Source organism: Aquarana catesbeiana, linkage group LG01 (genome assembly GCF_042186555.1).
Source record: "Aquarana catesbeiana isolate 2022-GZ linkage group LG01, ASM4218655v1, whole genome shotgun sequence".
NCBI classification, from domain to species: domain Eukaryota; kingdom Metazoa; phylum Chordata; class Amphibia; order Anura; family Ranidae; genus Aquarana; species Aquarana catesbeiana.
In genome coordinates, this window is record NC_133324.1 from 838,789,794 (window position 1) to 838,808,620 (window position 18,827).

The 18,827-nt window shown below is 41.9% G+C and overlaps 1 protein-coding gene across 7 annotated transcripts in view; it reads right to left on the reverse strand.

Moving 5' to 3' along the window:
• The window catches only part of TBC1D1 (TBC1 domain family member 1), a 373,516-nt gene that overhangs the window by 122,745 nt on the left and 231,944 nt on the right, over nt 1–18,827 (reverse strand). For all 7 annotated transcript variants that reach the window (XM_073608893.1, XM_073608877.1, XM_073608932.1 and 4 more), the window contains 3 exons: nt 13,333–13,458; nt 9,482–9,568; nt 2,219–2,496 (listed from right to left, as the gene is read on the reverse strand). In XM_073608893.1, the coding sequence (XP_073464994.1) occupies nt 2,219–2,496; nt 9,482–9,568; nt 13,333–13,458 (491 nt within the window). The remainder of the gene's footprint in view (nt 1–2,218; nt 2,497–9,481; nt 9,569–13,332; nt 13,459–18,827) is intronic.

Here is an 18,827-nt window from a genome sequence, read left to right on the forward strand (position 1 = left end):
CATGAATTACTATGGCGGGGATAGGGTGGGGGGGTGTATTTTGAAGCACCCGATTAGAGTCAGAGGCTCTAATAGGCTTCAAAATAGGGTGAGATCGGGCCGCAGAGCACTGCGTCCCAATCCCACCCTGTTGTGTGACAATAGCAAATTAATTTTCGATATTTTCACATTAACGTTCCTCCCCGCCAATCAGGAGGCAGGGAGACCTGTTTCTCAATTGGCCAAAGTGCCAGTCTATCCTATTAGCTGTCTAGCATTTTGGAGATTAGAGAGAAGACGCGGGAGGAGCGGACACGGGAGCCACTGCCTGCACCCGACGAGAGGAGAGGAAACCACAGCCCCAGCCTCAGCCCTGGATCAGGTAGATGCCTTACTGCTGGCTACCCAATGTGCAGGGGGGGCTCTCTCTGTCCTGTGCTGCGGACTGCACGGGGTTGTTGTCAGCTGCCACTGGTTGATTCTTTAATTATAGGCAGACTGCACCTTGTAGGCAGACAAAAAAAAAAAAAAAAAAAAAAAGCACTTGCACAGAGGCTGCATATGATGGGCACAGGCGCTGCATATGATGGGCGGACAGGCGCCGCATATGATGGGGGCACAGAGGCCGCATATGATGGGGGCACAGAGGCCGCATATGATGGGGGCACAGAGGCCGCATATGATGGGGGCACAGAGGCCGCATATGATGGGGGCACAGAGGCCGCATATGATGGGGGCACAGTGGCTGCATATGATGGGGGCACAGTGGCTGCATTTGATGCAGTTTTTTTTTTCAGAGTTTTTTTTTGCAGAATTTTTCAGTTTGTTTGCGTCCCCCAAAAATTTTGCACACCATCTGCCACTGGTGGGGAGAAATCTGCCTGTGCTTGAATGACCTGCCATGATCTTTGTCCAACAACAGCAATACTTACATCTTTCTTCTGATCTTTCAGGCTGCATTTACACCTGAGCGTTTCAAAGTTGCACGTTACCGTGTTTTACTGCGATTTTGTACATGTCACCAATGTAAAAAGCAGAAAAACGCCTGCAATCTGCCCCAAAGAAGCTCATGTTCTTTTTTTGAGCTTAGGGTGTTTTTCGGGTGTTTTGCTTCAGGTGACAAAACGCTCAGATGTGAACAGGTGCCATTGAAATAAATGGGATTTTGAACGCTCAGGTGTGAATGCAGTCTAAACTTTCTAGATAGAGGTTCAGCTTTACTTAAATAGAGATTTTTTAACATCTATGAGAACTTTTTCTAGCACTACCTGACTGCCAAAGGTTCCCAATTGCCCTCTTACAGTTCAAAAGGTGCCCAATAATCTCAAGAAAGGCTTAAAAATAGATGCTTCTATAGCCAACTTATCAGACCCATTATTATCAATTTCTTTCAGAGAGCAGCCCCACATATGTTCACAAGCAGCCATATCACCAAATTACCACAGAAGCAATACACTCTACAACTAAATCACCCCAGGTCATTCAGTTACATTGAAACAAACAGCATCGCTATAGTAACCAAGACAACTTCATCACCAACTACAGTAAAATTAACCAAATATCAAATCAATTAAATAAAATCTGTTTGCCATACATTATTCCTGCACTTTGCACTTCATTATCACACTTTGTAATTCCTTACTAAATAAGGCTAGAGTGAAGGCAAAGTACACCATTCAACTAATCCAGTCTGTTCATCTATCTCTCTCCATGGTATAATAAAAACAAGGGCAATTATGGAATCTCGAAGCTGGAAGTTCTCACAAATGATTCAAGTGTTCCTTTGCTCCAGGACCTGGGCATTGGGCCATGTCCCTGAAAGCATCAGAATAATTCTGTTAATTTAGAAATTTAGCTTTAAAGAAAAAAAAAAAATATACTAAAAATGGTAAAAAAAAATGCTATAATTATAAATCAAAAATTCATAGAATGTAAAGCTTTTTAAAATCACAATGTAACGTACATTAAAAAAAAAAAAAAAACAGAGGAGGTATGTTTTTTTTTACTAATTGTATTTGCCTTACAATAAATCCTTGCCATCTGTGCGAGTCATCAGATCAATGCATCTTTTGGAGGCTTTACAGAAAATATGTGAAGATTTTTGTCATGGTAATTTCATGGAAGAAAGACTTGGTTCACAATACAGTGTGGTGCAATGTTTTAGTGGGGAGATGCTGGCTTTCATTCTTCACCAACAATACAAAATTGCCTATCATAATACAATAAAAAGAGTACTCACTTTCTTTTATGCGGAGTCTCTGTGCTCACAGAGTGATGTCGCATGAGCTTCCTCTGTGGAACAGATGGGGCTTTCTGCACGGGCTCTGGAAAATCCTGAGCTGTGACAGGAAAGTGACTTAACGTGTTAGCTCGGCGTCGGAATCCTTGATGACATAATTCTCCAGGATCATCAGATGGGAAGCTTTCCGCTGCTTTGGGTAGGTCACCCATGGAACCATGCGCCTTTAGAGGCATTTCAGGCGACAATGCTGCCTCCATCTCACACATGGAAGACTCCTGAAATTCAGAAGAGATTTTACACTGAATTCCATAAACATACAATGCTACATAAATAGGCAAAAGCTAGGAGGAATGCGCTTCTAAATGAGAGGAACATGGCGTTCATCCTGTGCCAAAGTCCAACCCACACACTGCCTAGTTGTGTACCCCAAAAGGTACAGCATAGCAGAAGTCCTGAATAAGAGAGCCGTAGATGGCAATCATGGAAGAGGAGAGGATCTACTGTAGCTGGCCATACATTATACAATTTACTTATTCAATTTCCTTTATATTTACCTTCAACTATGTAGTGCAGGGGCATGCCTGATTGCATACAAACTAAAAGTGTTCAGGTTTGACCTCATATTATATGATTTTGGTAATTGTAAAAGAAAAATTGCACAAGAAAATCGTATAATGTATGGGCAGCCTAAGAGTATGCTTTTAAAAAATTAAATTTTCAGTACAGCACAAAACAATGTGCGTAAACAAAACACTATATTCCAGTGTCAGACACTTAGCCCACGCAGGGGCGCATAGAATCTTAAAGTGGTTGTATACCCGCACAAAATTTTTAATTGTTTTTTTAAAAACCTGTAAGGCAAAAGGCATAATGAGCTAGTATGCACCGCATACTAGCTCATTATGAAATACTTACCTTAGAACGAGGCGTCGGCAGCTGATCCCAGTCACCGCAGAGGGAGCAGACATTTCCCCTCGGTGTGTCTTGCGGGTTCGTGGCTCCGGCGCTGTGAGTGGCCGGAGCCACGATGTCGTCACTCCCGCCCATGCGCTTGGGAGATTTCTTTCCGGCCAGGTCTGGCAGCGTCTGCTGGATCTTCACAGCACATGCGCTGCTGACATCAGTGGCTGCATGCAAAGTGAATATTTCCTAAACCGTACAGGTTTAGGAGATATTAATTTTACCTACAGGTAAGCCCTATTATAGGCTTACCTGTAGATAAAAATACAAAAAAGGGTATACAACCACTTTAAGGCAAGAACAATACACCTGTTATAATACAGCCTCAAGGACTGTACAACATACAACAAAATAAAATTAGGGGAACCAGTGTATCAAAGACCATTCTAATATTTGCAGGAGTATAAAAGGAGCCCTAAGCAACTGCTAAGCAATAAGCATCAATCATTAGGCAATATGTGCATGGGATTTTACTATCCATCCAAAATCTCTGATTTTATTTCATTTTAGTATACCAGTAATGCATTGAATGCCTGTGTGCTGTTACATCATTATGTGTAGTCTGCTTTACAAATATATTGTTTTCACTCTGATAGATAGTAATAAGTAGAAGACATTTACATACACAGCACTATCAGTGACTTCTCCTACCTTAGTTACTGACTGAAGTGCTCTTATCTCTGCTGACTCTTCTGACCATTGAAACATGCAGATGGGGAGAAGGGAGGGGGGAGGGGAGGAGAGAGAAGGGAGGGGAAAGAGGGGAGAAGGGAGGGGGGAGCAGCTACACTATGAAGTCTCCGAACTAGCAGAGAGAGATCAATCAAGCAAGATGACAGGAGGGGGGGTGGATCCAGACTCCAGAGCCAGACCATTGTCGGTATTACACTGTAAGTCTGTAGCCCCTCCCACAGATATTTAGCTTGATTTTAACAGAATGGGGGCACTTCTGAGAGGTGTGAAAGATTTTTAGATAGCAGCTCACAGAATAGATGTAAGCAAAAAAAAAAAAAAAGGAAACCCATACTTCTCTTAATCACCACTGGGTTTTTTATTTTTTTGCTAAACTAAAAAAATAAGACTGAAAATTTTGAAGAAAAAAACCCCCACCAAACTTTGTTATAACATTTTGCAAAGGAGTACATTTTCTTCTTCACTCATGTGCGCTGATAAGGTGCATTGAGGGGGCTGCACTGATGATCAGTGCCATGTTTATCTATGTAAATGTCCCCTGTCACAGGATTAGCGGTTATTGGCTTTGTGTTCCTCAGACAATGAGAGCACAGAGGAAAGGAATTGCCGATAACCAGCATTTGTTTACATGTGATGAGCTATGATTGGACACTCAGAGCTGAGGCTGTCAATCAGCTGGATGTCCCTCCAGTCACCATTTTTTTCTTGGTGTCAGGAAAACTTGTCAGAAGTGATTCATGCTGATAGCAGAGGAACGAAGCAGCAGACAAAAGTAACATTAGGGCTCATTTACACAAGATTCAAAATGTGGCTTCAGACAGGCTTTTTTAAAGCTCTCTGAACACCAGTCAAAGCCCTGTCACAAAAAATAAAATGGTAAGCTTATAGCTCTTACACCTTGCGTTTGCTTCAAAAATTATACCCCATGTCTATGAAAAAGCTCGCTTGAAGCACCTGCAGCTTTTGAGAGGCTTTAATTCAGCTTTAGCTTTACTTTGTTTTGGAGAAATTGCAGGTATGAAATAACACACAAAGAGCAGATAAAGATATTCAGCACTGACTAAACAAACGGACAATTCAAAAATAAAATGCTAGCAGACACAAAGGTAAATTCAACAACACCTCAATTCCATAAATAAAAAGCAAACCGTGCTGCGCAAATAAAAATGTCCTTCAAACAATGCATCAGATGGAGCAGATAGAGCAATTGGAGTGAAGAGGTAGAACCACCAGTGCACACTCAAGACGACATGGGGTTAAGTCTCAACGTGATTGTGATCCCTTCACCACACATAGATGGCCCCTCACCTGAAGCATTCGACCTGAGACAGGTCATAAAGCATAAATACCATCTAGTAGATAAACCGATCCAAATGGTGACAGCCCTGTGTTCAGCACTCATCGGATAATGGACAGTAGTACATGCAAGAAAGTAATAACACATATAGTGCTCTCTGCTTGTATATTTATTATAATAAAAGCAAGGTAAAATATATTGCACTTACAATATCCGGCACTCAGAACCAAGTGTCGGCTAAGCAGCATGTGATCGTGTCAATAAGGCTGACGACCGCGGGTGACATCATGCGCTCCAGGCCCCCCGTACGCGTTACGTCCGTGGGCGGGACTTCTTCAGCGTGGGGCTGGATATGCATAGACGGCCCGCTTTATTTATATATAGCGTCATGGTAACAACGAACTGCCAATCACAGAACCAACTTAGCAATCCCGGGACTCAATAAACACAGCACGTCACACAGGATGCAAGGGAACATATCATTAACAATACATATTCGGCTCCCATACAATATGAAGAGCTGACTAGTACATTGTACTTATATGCAAATGTACATATCCGGAATATTTTGGCTTAAGGGGAATACACCTAAGAACAACACAGGGACATGCAAGTCCTCATATATAGTAAAAAATGGCTATTAAATTGCCTAATACAGCCTGCGATGTCAGGCCTAAAATCGCATGCAAAATCGCATAAGCAAAAAATATTAAAAGAATATTAAAAAATGACATCAGACCGCAGCAATCACCTTGACACAATCACATACACATACTCAATTACAAATAAAAATAAAATATAAATAACGACATTAACAAAAAAGAACCATAAAAATGAATGACAAAATATAACAAATTACCTATTAGAAATAAAGCAATTTAAATCAAAATCAACGTTCATTCCTGCTGGGGATAGGACCTTAGTCTCGTAGATCCAGAAGGATTCTCTACGGCTCAGCTGTCTGATATAATGGCCACCTCTCCAATTGCGAGGAACTTTTTCAATTCCCCAAAATTTGAGGCATTTTGGGTCCCTATGATGACAAAGGCAGAAATGCCTAGACACTATGGGTTTTTACCCCCCGTTTGATGTTACTAATGTGTTCGCCTATTCTGACATGTAATGCTCTGGAAGTGCGGCCCACATACTGGAGGCCACAATCGCACTCCAGCATGTAGACCACACCCACAGACGTACACGTAATTAAGCCCTCAATTTGATAGCTTTTATGTGTGACATTAGAAACAAATTCTTTCCGCCTATTGATATTTTTGCTGGCTTTTTTGCAGGTGGCGCATTTGCCACACACGCAAAAACCAGACAAGAAAGCAAACAGCCTATTGGTCCCTATTTTAGGTGGATCAATAACCCCTGGTGCTAGCCAGTCTCTTAAAGAGGGGGCTTTGCAGTATATGAACCGTGGGTATCTGCTCCATCTGATGCATTGTTTGAAGGACATTTTTATTTGCGCATGAAATAACACACACAAGGCTCATTTACACTTGCTTCGACTTCAACATACAGTAACATGCTTTTTTGATATGTTTTTGATGCTGCTGCAATGCTTCAGCGGTGCTTTAGTGAAGCTTTAATGAAGCTTGACAGATGCCCTGTGTGTGGGGATATCTCATAACTCCAAAACAAAGCGAAGCTAAAGCCGAATTAAAGCCTCTGAAAAGCAGCGAAAAAAGCAAAAAAGCATGTTGAAGCAGTAGGCACTTTAACCGCTTAAGGACCACCGCTTGAGCCCTGCTCCGATTGGACATAGTCGGAGCCAATCAGTGGGTCCGGCGGACATGATGTCCGCCAGGACCCACCAATCGTTCTAAACATATTAAATCGCCGTTCTGCCAGAGGGGAAAATGAAGATCTTGTGTTTCTGCTAAGCAGAAACACGGATCTCTGTTATCCTTTAGTGAAAGCACCCCACCACCACCACCACCGGTTAGAAAGCACACCCTAGGGACACTCCTAACTCCTTGAACACCCCTGATGTTAACCCCTTTCCTGCCAATGTCATTAGTACAGTAAGGGCTCATTTACACTTGCTTTGGCTTCAACATATATTAAAGCGCCTACCGCATCAACGCGCTTTTATGGAGGTGTTTTTGATGCTTCAGCGCTGCTTTGGTGTTGCTTCGGTAAAGCTCTGTTGAAGCTTGACAAATGCCGTGTGTGTGTATTGTGACAGACCTAGCAGGGAGAGAGACTTTTGGAGGGGATTGAATGCTAGCCTCTTGCCGATCGATCGTGGGCCCTGGCATTTGGGGGAACGGTGCTCTTTGTGAGCTGTATGCCTGGGGACCCTTAAGGTGGTATTACTGTGGATTCGGGTCCTGGTCCCCCAGGACACAAAGACTCTGGGGACCCTGGATTTGCCATATTAGAAATAGTGGCTGATTCATAATGCTGGGACAAATACTGTTAGAGGACGCTGATGTCAATTTCAGCCACCTGTCTGTCTGTTGCCTGCTAGAATGTGTATTGTAAATAAGTCTCTAGTATGGGATCTAAGAGTCATTAGATCCCCATTGTTGTTTGTGTTAATTAACTCTGCTTTTGTGATAATGTTGATTGGGTTTTACAAGACGGCCAGTCTGGCCTAAAGGTCATGTCTGAGTCATCTAGGCTGTCTAAAGGCATTAGTTAATTAGCCCATGTTAATTAGGTTTCTGGTCACAGGTGTATGTTCAGAGTAATATGAGCCGGAGATACGCACCTCCTCTTTTATTGTATAAAAGTGCCTGTATTTTTCAATAAAGGAGATTCCTGGTTGAACTTACATACAGCCTGCCTGGTGTTTGTTCTGAACTATCACAAGTGGACTAGAACGGCACAGAGCTGTAGTTCTAATCCCAGAGCATTGGATGACCGAACAATCAGATGTTGCAATCTGATTCTATAGCAGCAGAGGTGTGTCGGGAGAGTGGAACTGAGCGAGCAAGGGGCTCGTTACATGTATATATTAATATTATATATATATATATATATATATATATATATATATATTAGAGCTGCACGATTAATCGTCAAGTATAGTTATCGCGATTTTTTCCCCGTTGCGATCTTGACTAAAGTGTTTCACAGTTCTTTCTATGCAAATAATTCTCTCTGCTCTACTGAAGCCACAGCCAAAAGAAAGGAAGATAAAAACTGGGCAGTCTGCCAAGAATCACAACATTCTTTATCAGTTTAAGTATAAACATTGTAACAATTTGTCAATGGAATAGACTTTGGTGTATAAGTGAAAAAAGTTTAACCACTAAACCTTTTTCTGACATTTGTTGGTTTCAAGTTAAAATCTTTTTTTGCTAGAAAATTACTTAGAACCCCCAAACATTATATATATACCCCCAAACATTATATATATTTTTTTAATAGACACCCTAGAGAATAAAATGGTGGTTGTTGCAATATTTTATGTCACACTGTATTTGCGCAGCAGTTTTTCAGATGCAATTTTTTTGGAAAAAATTACTTTAATTAAAAAAAAAAAAAAAAAAAAAAAAAAAACTAAATTAAAGCCTCTCAAAAGCCGAAGAGGCTTCAAACTAGTTTTGTTAGAGTTCTATGGAGGCTTTGAAGACGCTGTGAAGCACCACTAAAGCTACATGGGGTATCATTTTTGAAGCAAAGCCAAAGCAAAACTCAAGGTGTAAACAGGACTGTAAGCTAACCATTTTATTTAGTGACAGGGGCTGGCATTCAAAGAGCTTTAACAAAGCGTGTACGAAGCCTTGTTTGGAAGCAAGTGTAAACCAGCCCCAAGAGACCCACCAGTGAGCACATCGTAAATGCATCATGATTGATTTTTCCACACAATGCATTATGTATGTGGGAACATGCTATCATCAGGAAACCAGTTTGTTAGAAGCAATGAAGAGGAAAAAATTTGTTATTTAATGAAAGGGTTATATTGTTTCCAAAACAATCATTTATCCAAGAGTCAAGCAGTGCTTAAGCTGGCCATAGATGGCTCAAATGTCATCCAATTCCTGCTGAACTTGCTGAAATATGAGCTGTAGGTGGCCCTGCAACCACCACCCGGCTTGACAAAAGTCGGTTTAAAAATAGACTAAGTCAGGTGGAAAATTGTTGGCTGAACAATGACTGGAACCCAACCAGATGCAGTCATGGTTTGGGTATTCAGAGATCCACAGGTTCCGGCTGCCGAATACAAAATACCAAGATACCTTAATTCACATTGTTTATTATGGATGAGGGACAAATCAAGCTGTGTATGGCTAGCCTTACTAGGGTGATATATTTACAGACCACTCAACAAAAAGCTATCTAAACACAGGATTCACCTTACTACTGTATTCCAGAGGAGTGCATAGAGAGCTTTCGTATTCCATACTTCTGGAGCTGTCCTGCTGGCATCTGCTTTTATTACCCTAGAGATCAAAAGTACACAAAAATTTAAATATTATTGACCAGTTGAAATGGAACCCTAGACACCCTTTAAACAAACTCTAATCAGTATCCGTATTCCATGAACAAGTACCAGTTAATGGCCCTTCTTAGAAAATAAAATCCATTGTACTGCAAAGCCTAGCTATGGATACTGCAAGAATTTAGAGAGGATTTTCTCCCTTTTTTTATTTCAGTTTTGGCAGAGCTCATAGGAACAGAAGCCAGACTGCTACACTGCCAGAAACATTCCAAGCCTCTGCTTTGTACAGGAGGTTGGCACACACATCGCAGCTCTAGAATTAGAATGAAATCTAAATAATCAGAAAAATAATGTATACAGCTTCTGGTACACGGTTTTCAGATCAGCATCTATGGAACCAAACAGGAAGTTAAATAATACCATAGACAATTCATTTAATGTATCCATTGTGTATCAAAAAAAAAAAAAAGAGAGAGAGAGACACAAAGCGATAATCCGACCTTGCTAGTCTAATTTTACAGGTTTCAAAAATTCATCTAATTTTCTAGCTCTTTTTTTATAACTGATCATATTATACAAAGCAAAACAAATAATATAAAAGTTGCCATGCTCGTATACACAGGCCCTTATGTCCTAGAGCAGTGATGGTGAACCTTGGCACCCCAGATGTTTTGGAACTACATTTCCCATGATGCTCACCTACACTGCAGAGTACATGAGCATCAAGGGAAATGTAGTTTCAAAACATCTGGGGTGCCAAGGTTCACCATCACTGTCCTAGAGAAAGAGTCAATGTGCAGAGAAATGCGTTCCAACACACATTAAAGGTAAAACTAGAATTTTTAGTTTTACTTTTCTAAAATATATAATAATAAATAAGCTGGGAAAAACTGGAGGGTTATCTGCTGATCAAATCTTTTTTAGCAGACAAGATGCATGTGCAATATTAATACCTGCTTAATGAAAAACTATTTACACTCACCAGCCACTTTATTAGTTACACCTTATTAGTACCGGGTTGGGCTCCCTTTTGCCTTCAGAACTGCCTTCATTCCTCCTGGCACCATTCAACAAGGTATTGGTAATATTCCTCATCCCTCATCATATTGACATGATAGCATCACGTAGTTGCTGCAGATTTGTCAGCTGCACATCCATAATGTGAATCTCCCATTCCACCACATCCCAAAGGTGCTCTATTGGATTGAGGTCTGGTGACTGTGGAGGCCATTGGAGTACAGTGACCTCATTGTCATGTTCAAGAAACCAGTGGTGAGATGATTTGAGCTTTGTGACATGGTGTATTATACTGCTGGAAGTAGCCACCAGAAGATGGCTTCACTGTAGTCATAAAGGGATGGACATGGTCAGCAACAATACTCAGGTAGGCCGTGGTGTTTAAACAATGGTCAATTGGTACTAAGGGGCACAAAGTGTGCCAAGAAAATATCCCCCACACCATTACACCACCACCAGCCTGAACCGTTGATACAAGACAGCACGGATCCATGCTTTCATGTTTACACCAAATTCTGAGCCTACCATCTGAACGTTGCAGCTGAAATCGAGACTCATCAGACCAGGCAAAGTTTTTCCAATCTTCTGTTGTCCAATTTTGGTGAGCCTGTGCAAATTGTAGCCTCAGTTTCCTGTTCTTAGCTGAAAGGAGTGGCACCTGGTGTGGTCTTCTGCTGCTGTAGTTCATCTGCTTCAAGGTTTGAGGTGTTGTGCATTCAGGGATGGCATTTTACACACCTTGGTTGTAACGAGTGGGCGTTTGAGTTACTTTTGCCTTTCTATCGTCTCAAACCAGTCTGCCCATTCTCCTCTGACATCAACAAGGCATTTTCATCCATACAACAGCCACTCACTGGATATTCTCTCTTTTTTGGATCGCTCTCTTGAGTTGCTGCCATGCGAGTCGCTGATTAGCAATTAGTCTTACCAAGCAGATGAACAGGTGTACCTAATAAAGTGGTCGGTGAGTGTATGTCCTGAACATACTAGAACACAATAATCTGCAATGGCTACTCTTATACAACACATTGCATTGTGAAATGAGTTACAGCAGGTTAAAAAAGAAAAAAAAAAAAAATTAACTGAAATATTTTCCGACACTCCGTATATACTGCCAGTAGTGAATAGGAGAGGATGTAGGATCTCCAATTTTCTTTTAATGGCTTTTAAAACCACAGTTAATGCATTTACGGTGCACTGCAAAAGAAATTCTGAATAATCAGGAACCAAGAGAATCTCACAAATGGGTCATGGCGTGGCTTGAATTACTTCATAAATCACAATGGCTTCCTGTTGCCTTTCCACACACCATGACTGCGCCACAAGTATTTCCAGAAGTTTATCTTTTGTGTTAGAATTTTTAATTAACATTCTCCAGACAACGTTTTATAATTTGCCAACACAACCCCATTGAAAGCTCTGGTCTACATGATCATTTTGTTTAGGTTTTTTTCAAGATAGAGCAATGGAGGAGACACAAAGTGCAGCAAAATCATACTTTTCTTTATCTGGACTACAATATAATTGGTTGCTACAGATAAGTGCACTTCGAACATCATCCTAGCTTTCTACCCCTAGTTGTCCGCCAACTTATTTTTAGCTGTCACTCTCCATTGCTTGTATTTTAATATCCGCGGTTAAAGTAGAAATCCACCCCAACACTAAAATCCCTGCATCTATAGACATCCAGGATCTAACACCAACCTATCTAGCCCTGTGAAGTAGAAATTAGTATACATACATTTTTTGAAGTCGATCCGATCTCCAGCGCTGGAAGCTCTGCAAAGGAGACAGCCGACAACGACTGTGAAATGAATGGGGAGTGGACGTCAACTATAGAGTTACTATGGAGCTTCCATTGTCGGCTGTGTCCTCTGCACCTGCCAAAACAGCAAAGCCACCGCTGACAGCTCAGTGTGGTAACAGGTCGGAACGGCTTGAAAAAAAAAAGGTATGTATACGGATTTCTTCTTTACAGGGCTAGATAGGTTAGTGTTAGATCATAGATGTCTGTAGATGATGGGATTTTAGTGTTAGGCTGGACTTCTACTTTAGCTTTAACACTTTAACACAAACAATACGTTTAGCTGTGCCTAGATTCAATGGCCAAAACGGGGAATTTTACAAGAAAGTCAGTAAAGGCTGCAACTAGGAAGTTGGTTAATAATAAAATATAATTAAATATTCCATTACTGCAATGGCTGTGGCATATTAATGATTTCACAGATACCCCCTGCAGAATTGCTCAGCAATGATTCACCGAAGGTCAGTGGGCCATGAGTAAATGCTGAACAGCACTGTGTGAAAATTGCATAAAAGAAAACAAACACAATGAGCTAATCGGCCTCTTGCATATGGTACCGATACTTGAGCTTCTGCTTTTTTGGACGCAATTTCAGGTGTTTGTTTTGCGCATATTTGCACATTAGTGCACACAATACCATCCTAGGGAAAATGAATTTATATTTATGTGCATATGCTCGTCTCTGTGTGCCCCGGCGCAATATACTGACCTTTTTATTTGATTTTTTTGAGGAATACTCGGCGCTTGCTTACGAGCCTGTGCGCACAGGCACATTGTATATAATGGGCTACATTTTAGCTCAGTAAAAAAGAAAAACACTGTACTGAGCTTTTTCAAGCTGCAGTGTGCAAGGGGCCTTAGGGCTGGATATTACTCTTAATCAAATGTTTTTAGTGAGCATGTCAATGGTGTAGAAGGGTGAAAGAAGCCAACTGAATATTTACCCTGGATAGAATACTTTCTAGTGATTCTGTCAGCGATCTCTTTGCTTTGCTCTTCAGCAGCTCCAGTTTGAAGCGCGACGCACTGCTCTGCAACTCACTCAGGGGGTTGGCTGCATTCTGGGAGTTCTGTAATCACAGCAAAAAGTTTTTTTTTTTACCAGCAATCAAAGATCATTAGACAGACTGCAAACGGTATTTCCAAAATATTTGTTCTCTGTAGCCTAGTAAAAACCAAAATCAGAATTTCTATATGAAAAAGGCAGGAATAAGTTGGAACAGAGTTCCTCACAGAAGCCAGCAAACGCCAACACCATTGGGGGAATCCCCCCCGCACCACCCTTATGGCGTGTATGCAGATAAGCTGAAAGGCTCTATCCATCCATCGAGCTCTGGTAGAGGCCCTGTACCACATTTGTGCACACGCGGGATATTTCCTGCACAAAGATGGGGGACGTTTTGTTAGTTCCACACTCCCATCTTTGCAAATTTGTGGGGAAACCCTGAGTGCGCCCATATGTACAAGGAAGCCTGCACATTCAGACGTGCCGCAGGACCTTTCTTTAGTCTACACCAGGGGTCTTTAAACTACGGCCCTCCAGTTGTTCAGGAACTACAATTCCCATCATGCCTAGTCATGTCTGTGAATGTCAGACTTTTGCAATGCCCCATGAGACGTGTAGTTCTGCAAAAGCTGGAGGGCCATAGTTTGAGGATCCCTGGTCTACACGCTGGAATGGCATATGGAATGTTTATACCTCTGTAGCAGGATTATTACTGAAATGACATCATACTTCCAAGGATGGTCACACATACTGTACCTCTCAACTAAGAGCTTTGACAATTGACACCATTACTACAGTTGTAAAAAAATATAAAAACACAAGACTAAACACAAACACCATCCATCACTAACTCCAAACGAGTAAACACAACTGTGCAGTGCATCTGGAAAGTATTCACACCGCTTCACTTTTTCCACATTTTGTTACATGTTACAGCCTTATTCCAAAATGGATTAAATTCATTATTTTCCTCATAATGACAATGTGAAAGAAGTCTGTTTAAAATGTTTGCAAATTTATTAAAAAGAAAAAAAATCCCATGTAATAAGTATTCACAGAATTTTCTCAATACTTTGTTGAAGCACCTTTGGCACCAATTACAGCCTCAAGTAATTTTGAGTATGATGCTACAAGCTTGGCACACCTAATTTTTGGGCAGTTTCTCCCATTCTTCTTTGCAGGACCTCTGGAGCTCCATCAGGTTGGATGGGGAGCGTCGGTGCACAGCCATTCTCAGATCTCTCCAGAGATGTTCAATCTGGTTCAAGTCTTGGCTCTGGCTGGGCCTCTAAAGGACATACACAGAGTTGTCCTGTAGCCACTACTTTGTTATCTTGGCTGTGTGCTTAGGGTCATTGTCCTGCTGGAAGATGAACCTTCGCCCTAGTCTGAGGTCCAGAGCAGGTTTTCATCAAAAGGATGTCTCTGTACATCGCTGCATTCATCTTTCCCTCGATCCTGACTAGTCTCCCAGTTTCTGCCACTAAAAAACATCCCCCCTGCATGATGCTGCCACCATCATGCTTCACTGTAGGGATGGTATTGGCCAGGTGATGAGTGGTGCATGGTTTCCTCCAGACATGATGCTTGCCATTCAGGCCAAAGAGTTCAAGCTTTGTTTCATTAGAACAGAGAATTTTGTTTCTCATGGTCTGAGTCCTTTAGGTGCCTTTTGGCAAACTCCAGGCGGGCTGTCATGTGCCTTTTAATGAGGAGTGGTTTCTGTCTGGCCACTCTACCATACAGGTCTGATTGGTGGAGTGCTGCAGAGATGGTTGTTCTTCTGGAAGGTTCTCCTCTCTCCACAGAAAAATGCTGGAGCTCTGTCAGAGTGACCCTCGGGTTCTTGGTCTCCTTCCTGACTAAGGCCCTTCTCTCCCGATCGCTCAGTTTGACTGGGCAGCCCGCTCTAGGAAGGGTTCTGGTGGTTCCAAACTTCTTCCATTTACGGATGATGGAGGCCACTGTGCTCATTGGGACCTTCAAAGCTGCAGAAATTTTTCTGTACCTCCATATAATCCTGTTTCTGAGGTCTACAGACATTTCCTTGGACTTCACGGCTTGGCTTGTGCTCTGACATGCACAGTTAACTGTGGGACCTTATATAGACAGTTGTGTGTCTTTTTGCATTTTAATGAGTGAAATAAGTATATGATCCCCTATCAGCAAGATTTCTGGCTCCTGGGTGTCTTCTCTCTTAAAAGAGAGCGCTCCTAATTAGAGGTCGACCGATATGGGTTTTTCTCTGGCCGATGCCAAAGCCGATATTTAGAAATCGCGGTGGCCGATGGCCGATATGTGATGCCGATTTTTTTTGGGCCGATATATTAGGCCGATTTCTTTTTTTTTTTTCCCTTCATCTCATAAAATCTAACAGTTAGACCCCTTTCACACTGGGGCGTTTTTCAGGCGCTTTTGGGCTAAAAATAGAGCCTGTAAAACAGCTCCCCTGCAGTCTGTGTGAAAGCTCGAGTGCTTTCACACTGAGGCGATGCGCTGGCAGGATGTTAAAAAAAAGTCCTGTAAGCAGCATCTTTGGAGTGGTGCATACCACTGCTCCACCACTCCTGCCCATTGAAATGAATGCGCACCGCTGCCGAAGCGCCTGCAAAGCGTTTCGGCAGCAGCGCTTCAGGGGCGCATTTAACCCCTTCTTCGGCCGCTAGCTGGGTTATAAGCCGAATAGCGCCGCTAAAATGACGGTAAAGCGCCGCTAAAACTAACAGCGTTTTACCGTCAACGCATGCCCGCTCCAGTGTGTAAGCAGCCTTAAGTAATAAGTGATACAGAAAATTTTTTATATTTAAACATTTATTAAACAAAACAAACCTCCAATCAGTTCACTTGTATGTATAATTTAGATTAAAAAAAATAACTATATCTTAAATATTAAATACACAAAAACAGGTCATCAAAACTTTTGGACGAAAAAAAATGGGCTAACTTTACTGCTTTTTTTTTTTTTAATTTCATTAGTGTATTTTTTTAAAAAAAACTGCGTTTGAAAGACCGCTGCGCAAATACCGCGTGACATAAAATATTGCAACAACCGCTATTTTATTCCCTAGGGTCTCTGCTAGAAAAAATATATATAATGTTTGGGGGTTCTAAGTGATTTTCTAGCAGAAAATACTGGATTTTTACTTGTAAGCAACAAGTGTCAGAAAAGATTTAGTCTTTAAATGGTTAAACTGAGAACTTCTCCACGGAGTTCAGTCTATTGATAAAAGAACCTGAAAGAGATACAAATGTATCTTCTTATCAGACTTGACAGGCTGCCCAGAGGAGGAGAGAAGAAAACTTCAGACAACTTGCATTGACTTTTATTACAGAAGTCATTTGCAAGTCCCGCTGAAGGTATAATCAGCTTTTTTTATCAGCACAATCGGCCAATGCCGACCTCTACTCCTAATCTCAGCTTGTTACCTGTATAAAAGACACCTGTCCACAGAAGCAATCAATCAGATTCCAATCTCTCCACCATGGCCAAGACCAAAGAGCTGTCCAAGGATGTCAGGGACAAGATTGTAGACCTACACAAGGCTGGAATGGGCTACAAGACCATCGCAAAGCAGCTTGGTGAGAGGGTGACAACAGTTGGTGCGATTATTCGCAAATATAAGAAACACAAAATAACTGTCAATCTCCCTCGGTCTGGGGCACCATGCAAGTTCTCACCTCGTGGAGTTTCAATGATCATGAGAACAGTCAGAAATCAGCCCAGAACTACATGGGAGAATCCTGTCAATGACCTTCAAGAAAACAATTGGTAACACACTACGCCGTGAAGGACTGAAATCCTGCAGTGCCCGCAAGGTCCCCCTGCTCAAGAAAGCACATGTACAGGCCCATCTGAAGTGTACTAATAAACATCTGAATGATTCAGAGGAGAACTGGGTGAAAGTGTTGTGGTCAGATGAGACCAAAATCAAGCTCTTTGGCATCAACTCAACTCGCTGTGCTTGGAGGAGGAGGAGGAGGAATGCTGCCTATGACCACAACAGTGTTAATTTCATCAATGGCATTTTTACAGTGACGAAAACAAATGAAAAGTACAGCACATTTTCGTCCACTGACGAAAATCAAAATCCGTTTATGTTAACAAATGAAAAAACTGGGCGAAAATGTGAGGCAGGGAGGTTTACCCTCGTGAACTAACTTCCGGTTTACACAGAGCTTCGTGCACCGTGACGACTGCCAGAGACCAGAGCAGCACTGTGCGTTACGAGTCCCGACTCACGAGACATCCACCCATGTCCAGAGCAGACTGAGTGTGTAGTACTAGTGTACATTACAATTACAGCAGCCTGAGGCCTACCCTCAGACCACTGACCACCCAGAGCACTATGTGTGCATTACAGGCCTCCTCTGACCACTGGGCCCTGGCATCCAGGGCACTGCATTACAAGCCATCCTTCAGACCTGAGACCACATCCAGCAGTGTGCAGCATTACAGGCCTCCAGTGAGATAGTGGCCTCTTTGCTGCCCTTCTTAACACCAGGCCAAGCTGCTGAAATGTTTTGTTGTGTTCTGTTTAGTTTCTTTAACAGTTAAAGTTCATGTAAATGTGCACTGCTTGGCGACATCACCAAGATCACACAAAGAGTTTTTATTTTCTTTGTATTTTTTTATTTTTACGTTACCCTTTTGTCAAAAAAGCAATATTATTGACAAAACGGTTTTACTTAAATAAAGACGTTCTATAACGACTAAATCTGTGTCTGTAATGCATGTTCAAACCTTAATACCATAAATAATAACATATTCGATTTTTCACTCCAGCAGTACATAACGAGTTTGGAAATTAATTAACTACACCCATTAGATTTTAGTCGACTAAAATGTACTGGAGATTTAGTCAACTAAATACGACAAACTAAAACACTTGCAGAAGACTAAAATGGGACTAAAACTAAAATGCCATTTTAGTCCTAAGACGAAGAATAAAACTAAAATGAAATTTGCTGCCAAAAATTAACACTGAACCCCAAGAACACCATCCCCACCGACAAACATGGAGGTGAAAACATATGCTTTGGAGGGGGGAGGGGTTAGTTCTGCTAAGGGGACAGGACAACTTCACTGCATCAAAGGGACGATGGATGGGGCCATGTACGGTCAAATCATGGGTATTCCAGCATGACAATGACCCAAAACACACGGCCAAGGCAACAAAGGAGTGGCTAAAGAAGCACATTAAAGCGGAGTTCCACACAAAAATGGAACTTCCGCTTTTTGGAACCCTCCCCCCCTCCGGTGTCACATTTGGCACCTTTCAGGGGGGAGGGGGGTGCAGATACCTGTCTAAGACAGGTATTTGCACCCACTTCCGGCATAGACTCCCATGGGAGTCTATGCCTCTTCCTGTCCCTCCGCGCTGTCTCCTGGGAAACACACAGCTCCCAGGAGATAGCGGGGACCAGTTACGATGC